Raw genomic sequence first — 18,664 nt, 5'->3', positions numbered from 1 at the left:
CTTTTGCAAATTTTTCTAGAGATGTTTTGTATCTCAATTCCTTTATCGCAACTGTAGTGACTGATCCCAAATACTAATGCTTTGTTTTGACCTGCTACATATTTATGTGCTTGTAATGCTTCCACGTGAAGGGTAGATCATCATAAAACTTTTAGCAGAAGACGGAAACAGCCTACTTTCTTTTCGCAGTTTTGTGCACACCTTTGTGTGCTAGCTGCAAGTCTGCCAAATCAACTGCCCTTTTGGTTTTAAATCAGTAACTTTTCAAGAAGTGACAAAGAAAAAACCAACACATTTCTACAATGTTGTGAAAGCCAATTATGAGAGAACTGAGATGAAAACTTAAGATGTTACTGAAAATTTAAAAAACATAGGAACAAACAGATTTAACTCTGTTAGAAGTTGATTACTATGGCTAACAAGCTGCGGAAGTACAACATATAACCCGCAGTCCCTGAACCAGCAACATGACTTGCAATTCTGGAAGAAAGGAAAGGACAAAATACTGTCACTTTAAACGGAATAGAGTCTATTCTATAAATCACAGAGTGGTACCCCAACACCCATTCTCAGTGAAGACAGCTAACAACCGAGGACATTATATTTAAGTAAATCTTATTTACAGAGGGGAACATGTTTACTTTCACAGCAACTAAAATTACTATTCTAAGGAGAGTGGGTATTGCTTGATCAGCAGTGAACATTATATCAGTTTGCGTTAGACAGCTATTTCTAAACTAACTGAATCACCAGTATTGTGTCATACTGACCTCTTCGCTCAGTTGCAGTAATTTATCCAACCAATCTTCGATTTCTGTCAGAGTGGCTTTCACATCAGTAGCTTCATTTCTCATCCTTGCTGCTGCTTCTCCAATCTGTTTGAGAGACTTGAGGCGCAGTTTTTCTATCTGAGTGTCAAGGACTGTAATATTAGATTTGCTTTCTATGAGGGGAAATGGTTTACTGAAAAGAGAATATTTCTTATGGTTAATAATCTAAGAGGATTTTATTTAGCCACACACTAAATGCGGACATGCATACAGTGGCAACAGATTGAGTGCCATTATCCAAACCACCCAAATAGTGCTAGAGCATCTATTTCTGCAGAGATTTCCACCTGACAAAGTGTTTACAGTAAGCAAGGGAAATGCTGTGCTTACACAATATAGAATAGCTCGAGGTGTATGCTTTAATGTAATTACTGCTAATCAAACAAAGCAAAATCCTTTTCCCTGTATATTCAAATTAGAAAATTATTGTCTCAGAACGTAGACCCCAAAGATGAAATCAGCGCCTTCAGACCAAGATTAGTTTCCTTTCCTTCCCTGGAAACTGTAAATACTCAGAATGTCAATAAACAAATACCGCTCGTGTATCTATGACTACAGTTATTTAATCCCCTGGCATGAAAACATCGAACTCTCAAGAAATCCATGACATACAACTTTTGAGTCACCAGAGGGCAGAGTAACTTCAATGGAACCTAGAAATCTTATGGCATCACAGTAGACCCCTGGAAAAATGAACTTTTTTGAACTGGTGGAGGTTTGAGGAAAAGGCAGCTTTTCAAAGACCAATTACCATATCCCTATATTGAATATGATACTTTAAAAAAATACGTCCGAAGACACCGCCAAGTTTGAAAAGACTATCTCTTCTCTGTCCTATTTTTAATGACAAGCCATTCTTCTAAGGGCTTTGATTCTGCAGAACCTTGATACTGACTATTGTGCCTTCCACTATTGTTAGTTCTACTAGTCTGAATGGAAGTGCTGCCTGCCCTGGTGGAAGTACTTACACATGAATCAAATGTACCAAATCAGAACTTCCAGAAAGTCACTGCATTTTAGGTTTAAATAGTGTACTGAAAGCTCTTGCAGACTCCTAACTCATTTAAACTTTAGCATGATAAGGAAAATTGTTCTATGAATTCGACACAGGGAATTATGTTTTTGACACAGGTTTCATGAGTTTGCTGAAAAAAATAATAAAGAGCATTGCATCCTGTGAACAACAGGAAGCTCATTTGGTTGATACATCTAGGTGCTACTGCTCCATAACTGTTGAGTGACAAGATATTTTCTAAAATAGTGGAATGAATTAATAACAGTGCAGATGTGTGTCTGGAGGATGGGTTGACATAACTGATATAAAACCTGAAGTTCCTACGCTCACTAGATGGATCCATGTGACAATAGTTTGCCCTTCACATTTTGCCTTCCTGAAGTAGGTCAGTTCTTTCTCTCAGTAGGTATTCTAGGAAGTTCCTAGTTTCTATTTTGACATAAGCTTTCTATCATATAATTCTTTGCTAGTATATATTGATCTCCCCTGTTTGCTTTTTTCTCTGTTCATTTTTATATTGGCTCTACAGTTTGATGAATTTGTTCTCTCATTTCACATACGCTGTTATTTCCTCTAATGGATAATAACTGTTCTCTCATTTTCCCTTTCCTTTTCCTCTGCTGTTTCATCACCCACTTGTTTGATGTCTTTAAAGTGTCTCTCCCCACCTCAATGTCTCCTTCGATTAATGTCTCTTTCTCATACAATTCCTTCCTCTCTATTTAGAATTTATTCTCCTTCAAAACCCTAAGCGCTGACTCCTATTGCCTTCTCTGAACACGTACATGACATGTTGACTAAAAGCTTATTCAAAAATACTGTCTTTATGGCCCTTAAGCTCTAAATGGCTTTTAAATTACCAGTAAATCACAGAATTTCTTCCCTTTTCAGTTTCAGAAACAACATTGAAACATGGGTAAACAAAAGGTACATGAGGAATTCTAAAGAAGGCAAGATGGTAGAAAGGCAGCAGAGATCCACAATTTCAGATTTTCAGAACAGTCCTGCCTTAGATTTTTTCAAGAAATGCTATTTTATTACTGTCAGTGACTAAGATAAAGGAGAATTACAAAACTAGATGGATGACTTCATTGGCAATACCCATGCTGATTTACTACTTTCAGAGACTTTTGGAATTCCAGTTCTCAGGTCAGTTCATAGGGTTAATCAGTTTTATAGTCCTTAGAATTTGTTTTCTGACTTAGTAAAGGCAACAGAGAAGATTCTGAGCAGGCCTAGAATGATAACGTAAGAGATAAAAAAGGTACCTTTACCTTATATCTTCTGCAAGCTCATCAATCAGCTTCAACCACATCTCAGCTAATCGGTTTTCAGAAATTTTAGACTGCATTCCTGATTTTAAGGTGGCTAAGTTGGATTGCTAAGGAATTTAAAAGAAAAGGATTTGCACTTATAAACTTCCATTGGGGTTCATAGTCAATATGAGTTTCAAGACTTTAAAATTATTTATTTGTATGCATAAAGCCCAATCAAAAAAGACTCAGATGTTCAAACTTGATACATATTTAACAGAACTATTCTTATATTCTTTCTCACTCTATTTAACAATACACAATACTCCACCTAAATTCCAAAGCAAATAACAGTTCTACAGACTTAACGTGCCCCTAACCATCACCCAGGACGCCTCCTTCCTGTGGGAATTCCCTGCAGATTCAAGCAGGAGTGTGTTGGGCCTTGCCAGAATACAGACCTATGATTAGCAGTGCCATTTGTTACACTGAGCTATGTTTAATTTTAAATAGGAAAAGTGTCAGAAAACTGTTCCGTAATTTGCTCAAAATGTCACTTTTTGATTACACTTCTAAATCAAAAAAAGTAAAAATGAAAAGCATATCAGCAAAAGAAAGATCTTCAGGGTCTTACCAGTCTTTCAGCCATGTGTAGGATTACATTCACGGGGTCTAGTCTGTGACTTATGTCCTCCCAAAAGGAAGTCAGCGTTACAACTGGCTTTGTGTTTGCCCATGGCAAGTAGTAATAATAATTACCTGGGGTGAACCATTTGTATGTTAGAGTTGGAATTCATGGCAGGAATACATCCTGTAAACTGCACAAGTTGCTATATTTATTTCATTTATGTACAACATTTCATTAAGAACACATGAGCTAGTCCAAACTTATCATAGGATTTGCATTTTTCAGGCCACTGTAGCATCTGTTGGATGGTAAACTTTTACTTCAAATTGTTTCAAAATCCAATGGATTTTTTCAATAAATTATCTGCTAACATGTTAATTATTCTTTCCTATAGCTTATATTAATATAAGCGTATCTCTGAAATAAAATATTCAAATAATGATTTTCCAGAGTAAACCTGATTACTTCATTTAATACAGAGAAAAAAAAAGAACTGCTACTGTTTGGAGTTACTAAAAAAAGTTATAGCTAAAATATATTTCCTGTGATCTAGCTAGGTTGTTTTCTTCTAGGCTGCCAGACACCTGGTTTAAAACCAAGTTTTTCTTTTATTCTAAATCAGAATGTTCAAAGGGTATTTAATCCCTAGTTTTTAAGATATCTGTAGAATAACGTGATTTTTTCCTTGCCGATTTTCCTGTACGTACTTAATACATGGTCAAAAGATTTTACTGAATTCTGTGAAAATTTCTTTAATAACCTCAGTAGGCTATGCAGCGTGTAATCCATAAATGTAACTTCATCTCAAAAGCTGTGAAGAGCCACGCATTCTTTCTGTCACATTTTCAATAAGTTTTTAGTGCAGTTAAGGCTGTCATTCCAAAGCTATAAAATAGCACCTCAAAAAGAGAATTTTACATTATTTTATCCTAATACCAGCAGCATCCTTACCATCAAAAACAGCACGACTGTACTGAGTTGTTGATGCCAAAGGTTTACAGGTGGTATCAAACTTGTTGCCGTAGTTGCCAATGCTAACTTCAAACTGGATAGGCTCACCAGTGTCTTGCAGCATGGTAGCAGAATGAAACACAGCAGCCAAGCAGAACTTTCGTCTGCGCTGGTATTTCTACAAGAAGAATCTTTTTAGACGTATTTCAATATTTGTAAAACAGGACTCAGTTACTGAAAACAATAGCAATTTCTTAATGGAAATAATAATTTTAATATTTTTGCTAGTTACCGAGAAGCAACCAAAAAGATATAATGCACGTGTATAATAAATTACGGTATTTGAAACTATAAAAATGTTTCGAATTAGCATTTCATGCTACAAGGGTATGACATTTTTGTAGCCACACCATCAATAACCACCTCTCTCAATTCTGAGATTCAACTCAATTGTTTCGATTTTAGTAAGTTAGATCATTCTCCAAAAATAACCACCCACGGCACATCTCTATTACGAACATTGACAATAAAACAAGGATTTACCTCAACAACCAGTAAGTCATCATTAGGAATCATCTCTAACTTTTTAGTAACAGGTTTGCTTTCAAGTATTGTGGATAGTTCAACCAGAATTCTCCCTCTATAAGCAACTCCTTCTCCCTGTAACATAATCATACATTGAATCCAATTTTACATATTTCTCCTAAAGTAACATACTCTTTCTTTAGCTGTATGTGATTCTGGCCTCACTGAAGTCTTCTCAAAACTTCCACAGAGGCAAGGATGGACATATTTGAACAAATGAAACAAAGCAGTTGGCTTTAATTAATGCTAGAAGTGAAAAAAAAAAACGTATTTACAAAAAGAAGGATGTAAGAAATACAAATGCACGCAGAGATGCAAATAGTGAAAATCATCAAAAACACAGCAGCTCCTTCAAAAACATCTCTCAAACAAAAACAAGAATCAAAAATGCTATCATGCTTCCTTATTAATCACAAATATAAGATATTATTCAAAAGAAACACCAAAAAGAGCATAATGTGAAACAAAACCATATTAAAATGCATTAATTCATTCATTAAAAACAATTGGGGTTAATCCTTGTATTAAAAACAAAGAATAAAGAAACTGACCTTTCCAAAGTTTAATTCATCATATGGGTCTGGGAATCCAGTGTACTCTCTTGGACTTCCATAAAAGTTTAGGTAACAAGGCCCAAATGTTGGTAAAAAGCCAACTTCAGTTTCTCCGCTGTTCACTAACGGAAAACATGACCATTATATCCTTCCTAATTATCATTCAGAGCCAGAAAAACAATTAACATTACTATCAAATTCAGTAGAACAAATGTTAGATAATAGTTAGGCATTAGTTATTAGTAAAGTAAGAACACTTTATTATTTATTAATTTAACCATACTTGTTCCTAACCTCCTCTTTCATTGTACGATACTTATTAGATATTACTCAGGCAGTAAAAAACCCACAGAATAAACAGAACTTCTGCCCCACTCCAAATATCAGGTCTTCATTTGTGTGAACGAGTAATACACTCTTATGTTAACAGAAAACATATTTTCTAGAAATAAATGAAACTGAGTAAAACATGTGCAATCATTTAAATGCATGCCATTGGTCTAGCTAAACAGCTACAAAAAAGATGGACATCCTAGCAGGAAAAAAAACAACCACTGTTTAGCATAGTTAATCCCACTGTTCTAATTTTTATTATAATTTTTCTCTGGTTATATTCCAGGGTAAAACACAGACTACTGCAAACTCTAATCATAACTGCTACAGTGCATTGTTTCTCACAAACTCACTTTTCAGTAATCTAAAATTCATCCAAGACTGAAAGTTTGCAAACCCAGTTAATTCTCAGTTACGTCTGATGACAATAAACTCTGATTTGTATATTATTCTTATTCCATGACTAACAAATTAAAAATTCCCAATGTCTTAATCTATCTTAAAAAAAATAATAAATATAATAAGGATTTAGAAAATTTTGTCAGTTTTAATAGCTAAACTAGGAAATTGCACACAAAAGCTATTGCTTATTTTCAGATATTTAAGATATCTAAGAACTTGAAAAGGTACTTCTATAGCTAACGCGCACTGTCATAACTTTGCATTTTTGAACAGTGTTTTTTAGCAGAAAAATATATATGGGGAAGCCTTAGTTATATTACTACTGTTATCTTTTGGGTTTGCATTCATGCCTGCAAATTTATTAGATGAATGAGATTCTAAAAAGCTCTTTTTGGAGACAACGGAAATCTATACTTAAGGGAGCTAGCTGTTCTTTCAGTAACAAACACACGCCAAGGCTATTGATTGATAAATTTGATGAGTAGTACAAAGAGAATTAGAATAAGGTAAGCAACACACATGCAGAAAAATACTACATAGTTTTGAGAGAACAGAAAGATTCTAGATTCTTCTCCGTCTTGTATCCTAGCTTTTGTCTTTGAACAAGTTATCCTGGTATGAGAAGAGGTAAGAATAGGGTTCTAAACCTTCCAACAGATATCACTTAGAGTGATCTGCAGCACAAAGAGGGATGCATTTATCACAGGAAAGGACGGCTGAGATAAAAAAATGAAAAAAAATGTCTATGCCTTGTATGACTTTGCCACTGCGACTACTGAGTGACACAAACTGATAATAAAAATGGATGTGCTGTATTGATGTAATTTCCTGACAACACAAAGTCACATAAAATCTGCAAAATATAAAATAAAGATTTGCAGTTGCCTATTTTGCGTTTGGATACTTTCACGTCCTTACATCTGAATCAGGAACAGATAAAAAATTGAATGAAAAAGAATTCAGACTCTTGTTGGAACACTGTCCATTTTTTTAAAAATTCTAACACTGAATTGCTCACATCAGATCTCAACATGACTAGATTTAAGGTACAGATCTGTGTTGAATTAATACATTCATTATTTACTGATGCTAAGAAATTAAACAGAATATAAATTTAAAACAAAACAAAACAAACACCCCCTTTTTGGAATAAAAAGACTTTTTTAATTATTTGTTTACATTTAAAATTCAATTGTTTATATTTAGAAGACTGGTGATCACATATTACAGAAAGCAATTTTGAAAAATTATTTCAGCATTTAACTTAATATTACTTTAAGAAAGAAAGTAAATGAACTATTTGTGTGGATGAATGTTTGTTACCTTTCATTTGCACTGCAACTGTATTTATTTCTCACTATATATATATTTACCATAAAGTCTTTCAAAACTGTATGTCAGCCTAGACAGTTATGTAAAAAGCCGTCTCTCCAGGTTTTAACAGAATCAGATTTCATTTTTCAGACTTTATTTATATAGCTAGCTAAGCATTAGCAAAAGAACCACTGATTATTTTAGGCAGTTATTTACTTCTGCAGTGTTCTGCAGATGCAAATACAGTTGCGATCTCATAGCTAAATTAAAAATTGCAAGCCATTGTTAGACGAAGCACTTTATAACTGAAGCAACTGCATGCTCAACTCTAAAACACAGCTTGAAGCACCAGCCAAACAGAAATATCTGCAAACCAGTTCCAGTGCCAAAACTGTTTTATACAGTAAGTTATGTTTGACAATCATTAATCATGATGGTGAAGTCATTTAGGCAAGTAATTATAGGTTTTCTTAGGTAATGCTTCTCAGTTTGGGCAATGGAAAGTGAAATCAGTAACAGACGAAGATATAAACCTTCATATGATGAAGCCCCTGTCCCCGAAGATGAAAATTCTAGATTATGAAAAGAGAAGAAGTTACATGACAAGTGACAATAGCATTTTAAAAACAAATACATCACAAAGTAGTCTGCTTTTAAAATATAGTTGAAGGCCTGAGAAAAAATGAAGTTCATGTGGGCTAGAATTTTGCTTCCTGATTAAAATATGAAGGTATTTCTTTTACTGTACAAATTCCAAAGAAAAAAATAAAAAAGCATGTAGGCAACAAAATACATTGTTTTGATGCTTCTTTTTCAGCTTTCTACAGTTCTCCTCCCAACAAAGTAACATTTTATTTTAAAAATTATTTAAATATCTTATGAACATTTAGGAAAACCACTACATTTCAGGGCCCATTAGGATATCTTCATTTACTGAAGGCCATAAACTACTTCAGTTTGCCAAGCCTTTAGAAGCCAGAACAGGCTTTGGGCATGACATTCACCTCAAGGGAAGATAATCTGTGATTTTTATATGGAAATGTCTATTCCAATGTCATTTCCTCAGTAGAGAGAGAATCCAAAAGAGATTTTCTCAGTGACTGTGCCTGGGTTTGAAGTATAAATGAGCTGTGACTCAGCAGCAGTTCAAGTTACACACTTACAGGGGTAGTACAAGTGATCTCTCCAGAGCTGAATTTTCCCCAGCTGCCCAGCCCTTCTCTCTTTGATTTCCCAGTGGCTTTTTCTGTAACCCTTTCTGTTGCCTCTGGTTGTGTGTGGCATATACGAAAAGCGTGTTTGCACAAAGTCTTACCTCAACAGCAGTACTTCTAAGAGGACTGGGTTATAAGCTTGAAGTTATGTGACTGAAAAATACAGTTCCATCCGCATAAGATAAATACTTGGCTCAACTAACTACAGGATTGGAGACACTAATCTTGTTTTAAAACTCCTGACATAGCTACCAACTTAAGGACAAACTGGTCTGGTCTCAGACAAGTACATATCATAAAGGTTTCGTAAACACAACAGAAAAAATAGTAATTTAGATTCTTATTGTGATGATGGTGGAAATGGTTTTGAGTCAGTGTCCTTCAGCCTAGTGTAGATAGTCAAATAAATGTTAAGCCTGGTTAACCAGGAACTTTACAATTCTGTATGGACAACTAGTATGCCATACTATGTTCAGAAAAAGGACAAAATGTTTTTTCTGGCAAATTAACACAGAATCCTTGTCATGGAGCTGGCTCAATTGTATGAAAGATCTTGCTATAAAAAGAAGAGGAGATTATAGGTAGAGATCACAAAGAAATAATAAATAACCAAAATATTATATTAGAACATAAACATAAGAGGATTTTTAAAAATACTTCCCAAAATCCTGTCACAAAAAATGTTTCTTATAATATTGTAAAGAAGAGTTTTATTATAAAGTATTGTCCAATAGGGACAACATGTTTGAAACTTGATATCCCACCCGACTAAATTTGTTTTCTTGCAGTTAGTCAGCTTTGGTTTTTAATTTTTATGAAATTACATATCTAGTCACCTGTACTGATTGAAGCACGTAAGTTAATTGTCTGCGATCATGGCACTGCAATTAAAATCTTCATTTGTTGAAGGTACTAAAATAAGGGTTACTAAGTAGTAATTTGGAGCACTCATGCAATGAGATGCAATGCCCATTTCTAGTAAGCTACTGATGAGAGCAGAGATTGCTCCAATCCCCCCAGCATCAAAAAGCAACCTGGTAGTATACAGGAAACGAGCAGGTGGTTCCAGATCATTCCTGTAGGAGAACTACTCAGGAACATTCCCCAGCTTTTATGTTCTCTTCCCAGAGAAAGAAAAGACACGATTAAAAGATCACAAAAGAAGTCTTGTCTACTAGTGCCCAATGAAGCAGGGATTCTGAAACAGTGACTTCAGATTGTTTTTAAATTAAACGTCTTATTAAATATCTTAGTAAGTTTGCATATCTTACTCATGATAGATTGTGATATCACAGTTTTCTGAATTTGGGAAAGTACTCACAAATTTAATTAATTCATTAACTTTTTTATATATAAAAGAACTGAATTTTGAATTAGTTACTGATATTTCCATGATGATGTAGTTTAAATATTAAAATTTTAATACTTTATTTTGAAAAGCCCCACAGTATGTTTTCTAGGAGCATTGTTTTGAAAACTTCAGAAACAGATAATCTTTTTGCCACAGAATTGAAGAATGATAGGAAAAGATACTTTCTTATAACACTCATCTTTGCTATGCCTCGTAACACAAGAGAAGACAGTAAGTTACATACTGCTCAATCAATTACCTTCAACTTCTCCTCCAGAAGAAGCAATTTTTGAGAGACTTAAATATGTTGTTCCTACTACATCATTTTTTGTAAGACGATCCCTACAAAAAGACAGAAAGATTTTATTTAAATGTAACGCTGGTCATCCTACACAGAAGCAAGCTAACAGTGGTTAAATGCACTCCAAGACACGTACACACGTTTTACGTCACCTGGAAAGTTTTAATATTACTAACACAGAAGGCAATGGCTAGTTCCAAAAGTGGGCTATATAATGAAGAAGTCTTTGTGACTTCTACACCATCACCTAAATAGCGATAGTGTTCAGTGCTCACTGCACAAAATTAACAATACTCCCATGTTACACTAACCAGGTCTCCATAAAGGAAGATTAAACTTAAACACGTACTTAAATTCTCTCATAGACTGTAGAAATACCTTGACATCTATAGAAACAGACTCTTCTTCACTTAGTATAATTTACGCTATCTAGTACTTTGATTAAAGGTCATAACTTACCAGTCAACAACTGCAAGTTTTATTTTCTCACACATGGAAGGAAACTGAAAAAAAAAGCAATTAAAATAAAATAACCCATTACTTATTTAATCTCTGTAATGTTAATGCCCTGAGTTACAAAAGGATGGCTGTTCTCCAGAGAAACAAGAAAAAAAAAACTGACCTTGATTTGAAGATAAATAATTTGATTCCACTCTGGATTAGCATTTTTCTCAATTATATTTGTGCAAACCTGCAAAAAATGAAATCAACTATACAGCACATCAAAGAGAAGACAGATGAAAAAGCACATACTAGTTATGATTTAGGATAAATCATATTCTGTTTGGCAAGATGAGGGGTAGTAGTTAATGATGAATCCTGCGTGGTTTATGCTGCAGTGAGTGATTAGTTTTCAATCAGTAAATACTGCTAAACTGATCTGCATATGCAACATTAATAACTATTGGAGGGAAAAGAAAGTTTTGAAATAGTGTTTAAACCAGAGACTGGAGTTACCCTGCAGGGAAAAGCTTGTTATTTCCACTAGCTACAATTTGCTTTCACAGTAGTACTGATCTCTTTTATCACAGCAGAGAAACAAGACGAAGGAATGACTTGATTCCAGCTTGCTTTAGGCAGATTTGAGAGCAGATGAAGAATATATTCTGTGGGAGAGCCTATATTATTTGCTAGTCATGTCTATTGAAGACAATCTACATTACTGGGAGTGACAACCTGACTATATACCTTAATAAAGGACTGAAATTTTTCTTCTTAAAAAATAAGAAAGAAGATTGGCAAGCAATGAATATAGAGGTTGTGCAATTGTGCTTCAGCTCAAATTCAGTATTCTCTGGAACACTTTAGTAATAAAATGTACAAATGCTGTTAATCTGTCCAGAAAGATGTGTACTATCAATTACAAAAAAGCAATCAGGAGAACCTGTAGGCAAACCATCTGGCATGCATCAGTTCCTAGCATTTACTCATACATTCCTTGTATTAGTCATCAGCTTTACACCCATTCTACTTGTACCTTGCAGTTTGTCCTCATTTTACAAAGTGAACTTTAGGGCTAATGCTTTTTTATTTCCATAATTTCAGTAAACTTAAAAATTTATATTGGCATATTAAATCTGTTCTCAGGACTGTGATCAGAATGCAAAGATTCAGTTATTTACTAAATTACCTTTTTCCCAGCAAAAGAAACTTCTACAAATGGATCTACCAGGTTTTTCTTGTCTGCTTCTCCTCCAAATATTTCCTTGACAGTCTGTGAAAAAGCATCATCCACTGGAGAGGTGTCAAAGAAGAAATTAAGGTTTATGCTTTTTTATTATTATTTTATTTATTTATTCAGCCTAAATAATAAATTTCCCATAGCAATCCCGTCAAAAACAACCAGCTTACAGATCTAGGTAGGGTAAAGTCTAATCTGATAAACCAAATTCTGATCAGTGTTGCTGGTAAAAATGGAGAATTTGGGCTGAGGAGCAATTTCAAGAATATAAATTCCTGAAACATCATTAGGAGTGCTGATGGCTCCTGAATTTAGAGGCATAGTTGTATTTGAAAAACATTATGCATATACCTGTAGACATTGTCATTTGTTGTCACGGATATAAGTGAGAAATTATGCTAAGAAGGGATAAAAAGCCACCTATATTCTATCAGAAAACACATATGGCATATAGTGATAGAAATAACCATTCTCTCAACATTAGAGTGCTGACACAAATAAAATCTGCATACAGCTTTCTGGGATACAGCCAGTTCCTTATTCCTCGTGGCCACTCAGGAGCAGGCTGCTGGCAATACAGGCTGCCTCGGCCATCACAGCAGCAGCTGGCTGATTTCAGTAGTCCTGTGGCCTTTCACCCAGTGCAAAACAGCTGCAGCTATAAGTACCTATGAAGAAGAATTAATGGATTGCTGGGAAAAGGAAGGTGTGGGGGGCTATCAGCAGTACTATTTATCTACGAGGATCTAAATGGCCTTGGATAAGAGGGCGGCAGGGAACCACCTGTCTGATAACCTCTCAAAAGTGGGCAGGGTTGGGATCCAACAGGAAGTTGACACATGCACTGTATTCTTGAGGCAGACATACAGAGAACATCCAGCTTATCTGCAGATCAGTGGCACTCGAATGTTAGTTACTTGGAGAAGGGCTAATGAAGATGACCCTTTCCCACTACCAGAAGCTCTGTGGCCCACTCAGCAACAGATGAACAGATGAACAATTACCCATCTAATGGGTAACACATGAAATTATCCATTAAAAGAATTAAATAGACTTACTAAGCATTACCAAAGGACTTGAAATGGGCTACCTAAGCCATCACGGAATTACTGGCTCAAGTAACAATGTAAAACATTCAAGATGTGTTATGTTCAAGAAACGTTTCTGAACAGCTAACACAAATATTTATAATGGTAATCAAATACATTGGTGGACAAGTAGTAAGAAGCTGCATACTTTGCGGAATGTCCTCAGCTCTGTAGATTTTGAGAAGGAAAGTGACCCATCGAAGTGCAATTCCAGCAGGTAATAACAGATTGCTCTCCACATCATCGCTTTCATTATCTCTTTCCCTTTTTTCAACCTGTTGGGAGATACAGTACATAGTATCTGGTATATAAGAAAGACAGAGTAATGTACAGAATTAAGGTGACTAGTTAAACTGGTGCCCACAACACTCTTCAGATAGAAGACTGTTGTCAGTTTCATTATAAAGAATCAAATTTAATCAAATTATCAAGCCACCAAAATTAATTCTACCTAAACTACTTTAATTACATCTTTATCTCTAAAGTACTCAATTGCAGGAGCCCATTATAATCATACTTTTAAAATCATCATCATCGTCATCAGATGATGATGATTTTGGCACTCGTATAATGTCAGCTTCATACAATTTTCATACTTATCTCAAGATAAATATTGTTGTAAGGCATCTTACTGCAATTAGAAAATGCACGCAACTCTGATATAATTTACCAGAACTTAATGCTTCCTACTTAAAAAAAAAAAAAAGGAAATAAAAGATTTCACCACAGGTAATTAGACATATTCTTGTGATTTCAAGAATCATGTGGATAGCAGAACAGAAGAGTTAACATGGAACAAGAAGATCATCCACGGTTCTGGTGACCGTATTATATTTAACTAAGGTGTTGCAGTATGCAAAAATCTCAGGCAGGGAGAACAGCAGAACTTAAACTACAGAAAATGGTCAAATAAGAAAAACGTGGCACAGAAAACAGGGCCTGTTTTCACCTTGACAGAAGAGCAGACAGTTAAGGATTAGATTCTTAAAATTACCTACTGCTTTCATATGCATCAAATTACTTGTGCCTAACTTGTAATTATTGATGGGTCTGATTTTCACCTGGCGAATATTTGTTGGTTTCTGGTACTCAGGTTCCTCTATGGGCTTGTCTACATTACGTAGTAGTGGAGACATTCCTGACTTAGTCCTGGAACTGGTATCAGTATGTTGCTTAGCCTGATTAGCCATGCTAAGGAGAATTACATATTAGCTTGCATGCGACACCAGGCTAATGCCTCTCTACTTCTTCCAGGATGTGAAGAAGTCTCTACAAATGGTAGATCAACACACCCAGAACTGGTCCAGAGGTTGCTTAATTGGACAGGATAACAAAATAAGCTCTAACTTAGCAATGGATGCCTTTGAAACAACTGGTAAATCTTGTCTTAAATACTGCTCACAGGGTGAATTATACATTATTCAAAAATATGTCAAGGGGACATGAATCTGTGGGGTGGAGAGGGGAAGAAAAACATTTAAATGAAACTTACTGGTGGCTCATCTCCCGTTCCAAGGACAAACATGCTGACTTTCATATAGCCTTTAGCTCCTGAATTTGTATCTTCAGGATCACTCAGCAAAAGCCATTTTCTCATGACTGCATGGCCTAAAATAAAACAAACACCACCGCCCGCCCCCAGTAATATCCATTACAAAATGGCAGAAATCATAAAATCAGTCAACTGTTCCAAAATCATGCTTTATCCTAAAACTAATTATTTAAAAAATTTATTCTTTCTAGACAGGACTCGATAGTGTCATTCAAAACAAGAAATCTAGTGGCATTAAAATGTTGTGGCAGAATAATTCAGGGACATAATTATCAAACATTTTTGCATTATTATTTTTCACATTTTAGGCCTTTGATACCAAAATTAATATCCAAATTTTAGGTGCTTTTACTTCATCTTGAAACCACTGAATGGAGTTATATATTGCTGGATTTTTAAAAGTTAATATTTAAAGCAGCAACCTCAAATAATTTTCCATTAACTTTCTTCTTTTACTTTAGAAACTTAACAAAAAGTTTCAACTTCAAGTTTCAAGCTAGGAAAGAAGCTCTGAAGTAACTGGTACTTACCAGGCTCATCATAAACATAGCCAATGTCAATCTGAAATAAAGATCAAAGGCATTACCTCTGAAGAAATACCAAACAAAAATGCCAGGGCAACTCCCCTCAAGTTTTTAATGAGTATTACTACATTTTTCTCCTGTCACAAACAAAAGTTTACATAGCATATTCTTGGGAGGAGAAAATGCCTTACGTTGAAAAATAAGGGATTTTGAATGGATACAGCAGCCAAGAAGAAAATGCAAGAAAAAATTAACAGAACTAAGAGCTGTAGTTACTTCTTCTTTCCTCAGATCCCCAGCTTTTTCATTTATCAGAGACAGAAGATGAGGCTAGCTTACTGCTTCTTGAATTCCCTGTGTTCCCCCATTATTTTATGTTCAGACAGGCTTTTCAGAACATTTTTGTTTCTATTTCCTGCTCAACATTTTATCCTTCAGTTCCAGAAATGAAGCTTGTTTTTTTTAATGAGCAATTTCCCTTCTCTTTTATGAAGATGATCGGCAATTCCTCCCCCCCGCACTGTGTCAAATCTCGACAATCTTGCACATATACCACGACTGTATTGATTATATCAGATTTCAAACATGTTCAGGAAGGTAAGTATGTTTCCTTATGGCAGTTGGGGATAGTACTCCTTGCAGGTCTGCAAGAGTGATTTTCTAGAGAGAATTACCCTTGGGGTTTTCTCCTGGAATGTGTGCCTGCAGGAACAGAAAGCAGCTGAAGGACATGCTATCACCTGCTTGGTGAAGGATCAGTCCTCCAGAGCTCAACATACCACTGTCTGAATCACTAAAAATTACATAGATAATAAGCAGTGAGAAGAAAAAGCAACCAGCTTTGTGGCAGAAACTGCTTCATTTAGAAAAGAGCACACTTCCATACTTTTTGTGTGGAAAAGCTGGTCTGGAGACCTACTGAATTTATTCAGTACAAAATAAGCAAACAGAAAATATAGCCAACACCGATATCGGAAATGTTATAATAGGGGATCCCAGTAGCAATTACAATTGTCATGTGAATTCTTTGTCTGTATTGCTTTAGGAACATCTTCAACAGGCAGATGTCTACCTCCCAATATTGACCATAACAAACACAAATTGAGACAATCTCACTAATATCATCAGGACCACAGAAAATACTTTAACTAAGAGACTTTTCCACCATCTCTTTTACTTAACAGCCTTCTGACCAAAGGAACACCTTTCCACATTACTTGTGAATGTGTATCTTTATGCCTTCGTACATATCACTATTCTGCCTATAAGCTATCTAACAAAATTATCTCTTCAAACCCTACCTCATACCAAATAATCACCCTGGGGTTTTTTGAGGAAAAAATTTACCTTTTGGTAAATATTTTTTCTTTTGGATGCAAGTTAGAGAATGTGATTTATAAAATATACAATTTTCTTTATCAATAACCTTTTACTCAAATTAGAAAACTGTTTGCTAGTGCTTTGAGCAAATGGTTTCTAGCACAAGAAGTGAGACATCATCAGGTAATTCTTTGGTCCCATGCTAAAGTAGCATAAATTTAAACATTTAAAAAAAATACTTAAAAAATTTCTCTCATTTTATTTAGTTTATTCAAGATATGGAAGTTGTTTCACACCCACCTTAAATTCTCCCATTAGACAGTCTGCTCGTAAAGAGTAAGAATCATACACCTAAAAAGACAGATAAGCATGAAACAGGAATGTTCCTAAACATCATAGCGAAATAGCCAGACAATGCTATATGCATCCAGCAACCTTTTGAAGATGCGTTTTTTCTTACCCGAATGCTAACTGTTTCATCAAGCAACTCTAGAGGAGTCATGTGGACATTGTAGAAAAATATCTGTTAAGGTAAAAAGAAACAAAAAGCCTTTCTCAAAGTGACAAACACATAATTGTCTGAACAGAAAATGTAAACACATTATTTTAAGAGACTTGTGAAGCATGCCTGCTACAGGACTTTTACCCTGCCTCCTTGCTGGACACATTATATGATAATCAAGCACTTAATAAAAACCTAAATTTAGTAAATAAATTTAGTACAAAATAGACAAAAGACAGTCACAACTTCCATTTGAATGAATGCAGTAGGCATAGCTATGCTGCAGACTTTCACATTGCTCTTGCTTCTTGCTCTGCACTTCACATTTTCCTCAGGGGAACAACTTTGGGAATTATAAAGGTTGTTCATTTTCCAGGACATTCAATCCTGGTCTAGCCACCTCTATTGTAGCTGTCAAAAAAGTCTTTTAGGGATAGTGGTGATAGCAATTGTAATGACTTGCATCTTTGAAATTCAAGGCCACAGGAATAAATTTAATAGTTTGATAGCGTGAAGATAAAGATACTATTTATTCTTGTGTCTTATTATTCTTGTGTCATTCTTATACACCTTTGAATTCTCTCCTGTATTTCAGCGTGTTCGATGTACGGATCCCTGTCTAGACAAAGAAATCTAGCTGTGCTTTTATAAATCATGGGTAGCATGGCAATGACATTTCCAGATTCTGTGTGGCAGTCTTATTCCCCCAGAGCATTGCACTGAAAGCTCATCTGCATACACCATAAAGGTCTACAATGATTCCTAATTATTTTTTCTATGATTTTATAACATGCACACAACTATTCAAAGACATTATTAAGTCACATGGCGAACTGCATCAAAGAACATGTGCCATATGTCTCAGCTGAAGTTTGACTTCCTTCTAGATAGTTTTATCTGCTAAGACTGCCAGCGACAGAGATGTGTTTAGTGATGTGAATACATAAAGGAAGGGACTGGGAATTGCAAAATGCATGTTAGCCATAATTACCCTTAAATACTACTAAATACTTATTCATTGATTGTAATGAAAGCTGTAATAACTATTTTTATACATTTGATAGCTACTAGAGTTCAGCTACAGTGTTCTTATGACACTCACTTCATCAAAATATGGGTTGTTTCCTCTTTTGATTCTTGTTCGGTGTGTCTGACCGCAAACATGAACTTTGACTACTGGTTTTATGTTATTTCCAGGCAACTGACGACCTTCAATAACTCTAACACGAATCTGAAAAAAAAAATAAATTCAAATATTTTTATTAA

General features: G+C 35.1%; 1 protein-coding gene across 3 annotated transcripts in view; it reads right to left on the bottom strand.

Moving 5' to 3' along the window:
* The window catches only part of MYOF (myoferlin), a 70,987-nt gene that overhangs the window by 29,697 nt on the left and 22,626 nt on the right, over positions 1 to 18,664 (bottom strand). For 2 of the 3 annotated variants that reach the window (XM_074591539.1, XM_074591541.1), the window contains exons 7-23: positions 18,501 to 18,629; positions 17,357 to 17,419; positions 17,197 to 17,247; positions 15,583 to 15,613; positions 14,993 to 15,108; positions 13,649 to 13,775; positions 12,362 to 12,465; positions 11,354 to 11,422; positions 11,191 to 11,234; positions 10,690 to 10,772; positions 8,399 to 8,437; positions 5,814 to 5,938; positions 5,221 to 5,337; positions 4,678 to 4,855; positions 3,733 to 3,857; positions 3,120 to 3,226; positions 771 to 963 (exon numbers count right to left, since the gene is read on the bottom strand). In XM_074591539.1, the coding sequence (XP_074447640.1) occupies positions 771 to 963; positions 3,120 to 3,226; positions 3,733 to 3,857; positions 4,678 to 4,855; positions 5,221 to 5,337; positions 5,814 to 5,938; positions 8,399 to 8,437; positions 10,690 to 10,772; positions 11,191 to 11,234; positions 11,354 to 11,422; positions 12,362 to 12,465; positions 13,649 to 13,775; positions 14,993 to 15,108; positions 15,583 to 15,613; positions 17,197 to 17,247; positions 17,357 to 17,419; positions 18,501 to 18,629 (1,701 nt within the window). The remainder of the gene's footprint in view (positions 1 to 770; positions 964 to 3,119; positions 3,227 to 3,732; positions 3,858 to 4,677; positions 4,856 to 5,220; positions 5,338 to 5,813; positions 5,939 to 8,398; positions 8,438 to 10,689; positions 10,773 to 11,190; positions 11,235 to 11,353; positions 11,423 to 12,361; positions 12,466 to 13,648; positions 13,776 to 14,992; positions 15,109 to 15,582; positions 15,614 to 17,196; positions 17,248 to 17,356; positions 17,420 to 18,500; positions 18,630 to 18,664) is intronic. The other variant, XM_074591540.1, reaches the window with a different exon arrangement.

The sequence above is a fragment of the Larus michahellis genome, chromosome 6, assembly GCF_964199755.1.
Source record: "Larus michahellis chromosome 6, bLarMic1.1, whole genome shotgun sequence".
Taxonomy (NCBI): domain Eukaryota; kingdom Metazoa; phylum Chordata; class Aves; order Charadriiformes; family Laridae; genus Larus; species Larus michahellis.
Note: the sequence above shows the minus strand (reverse complement) of the source record. Positions and strands in the feature narration are given on the sequence as shown.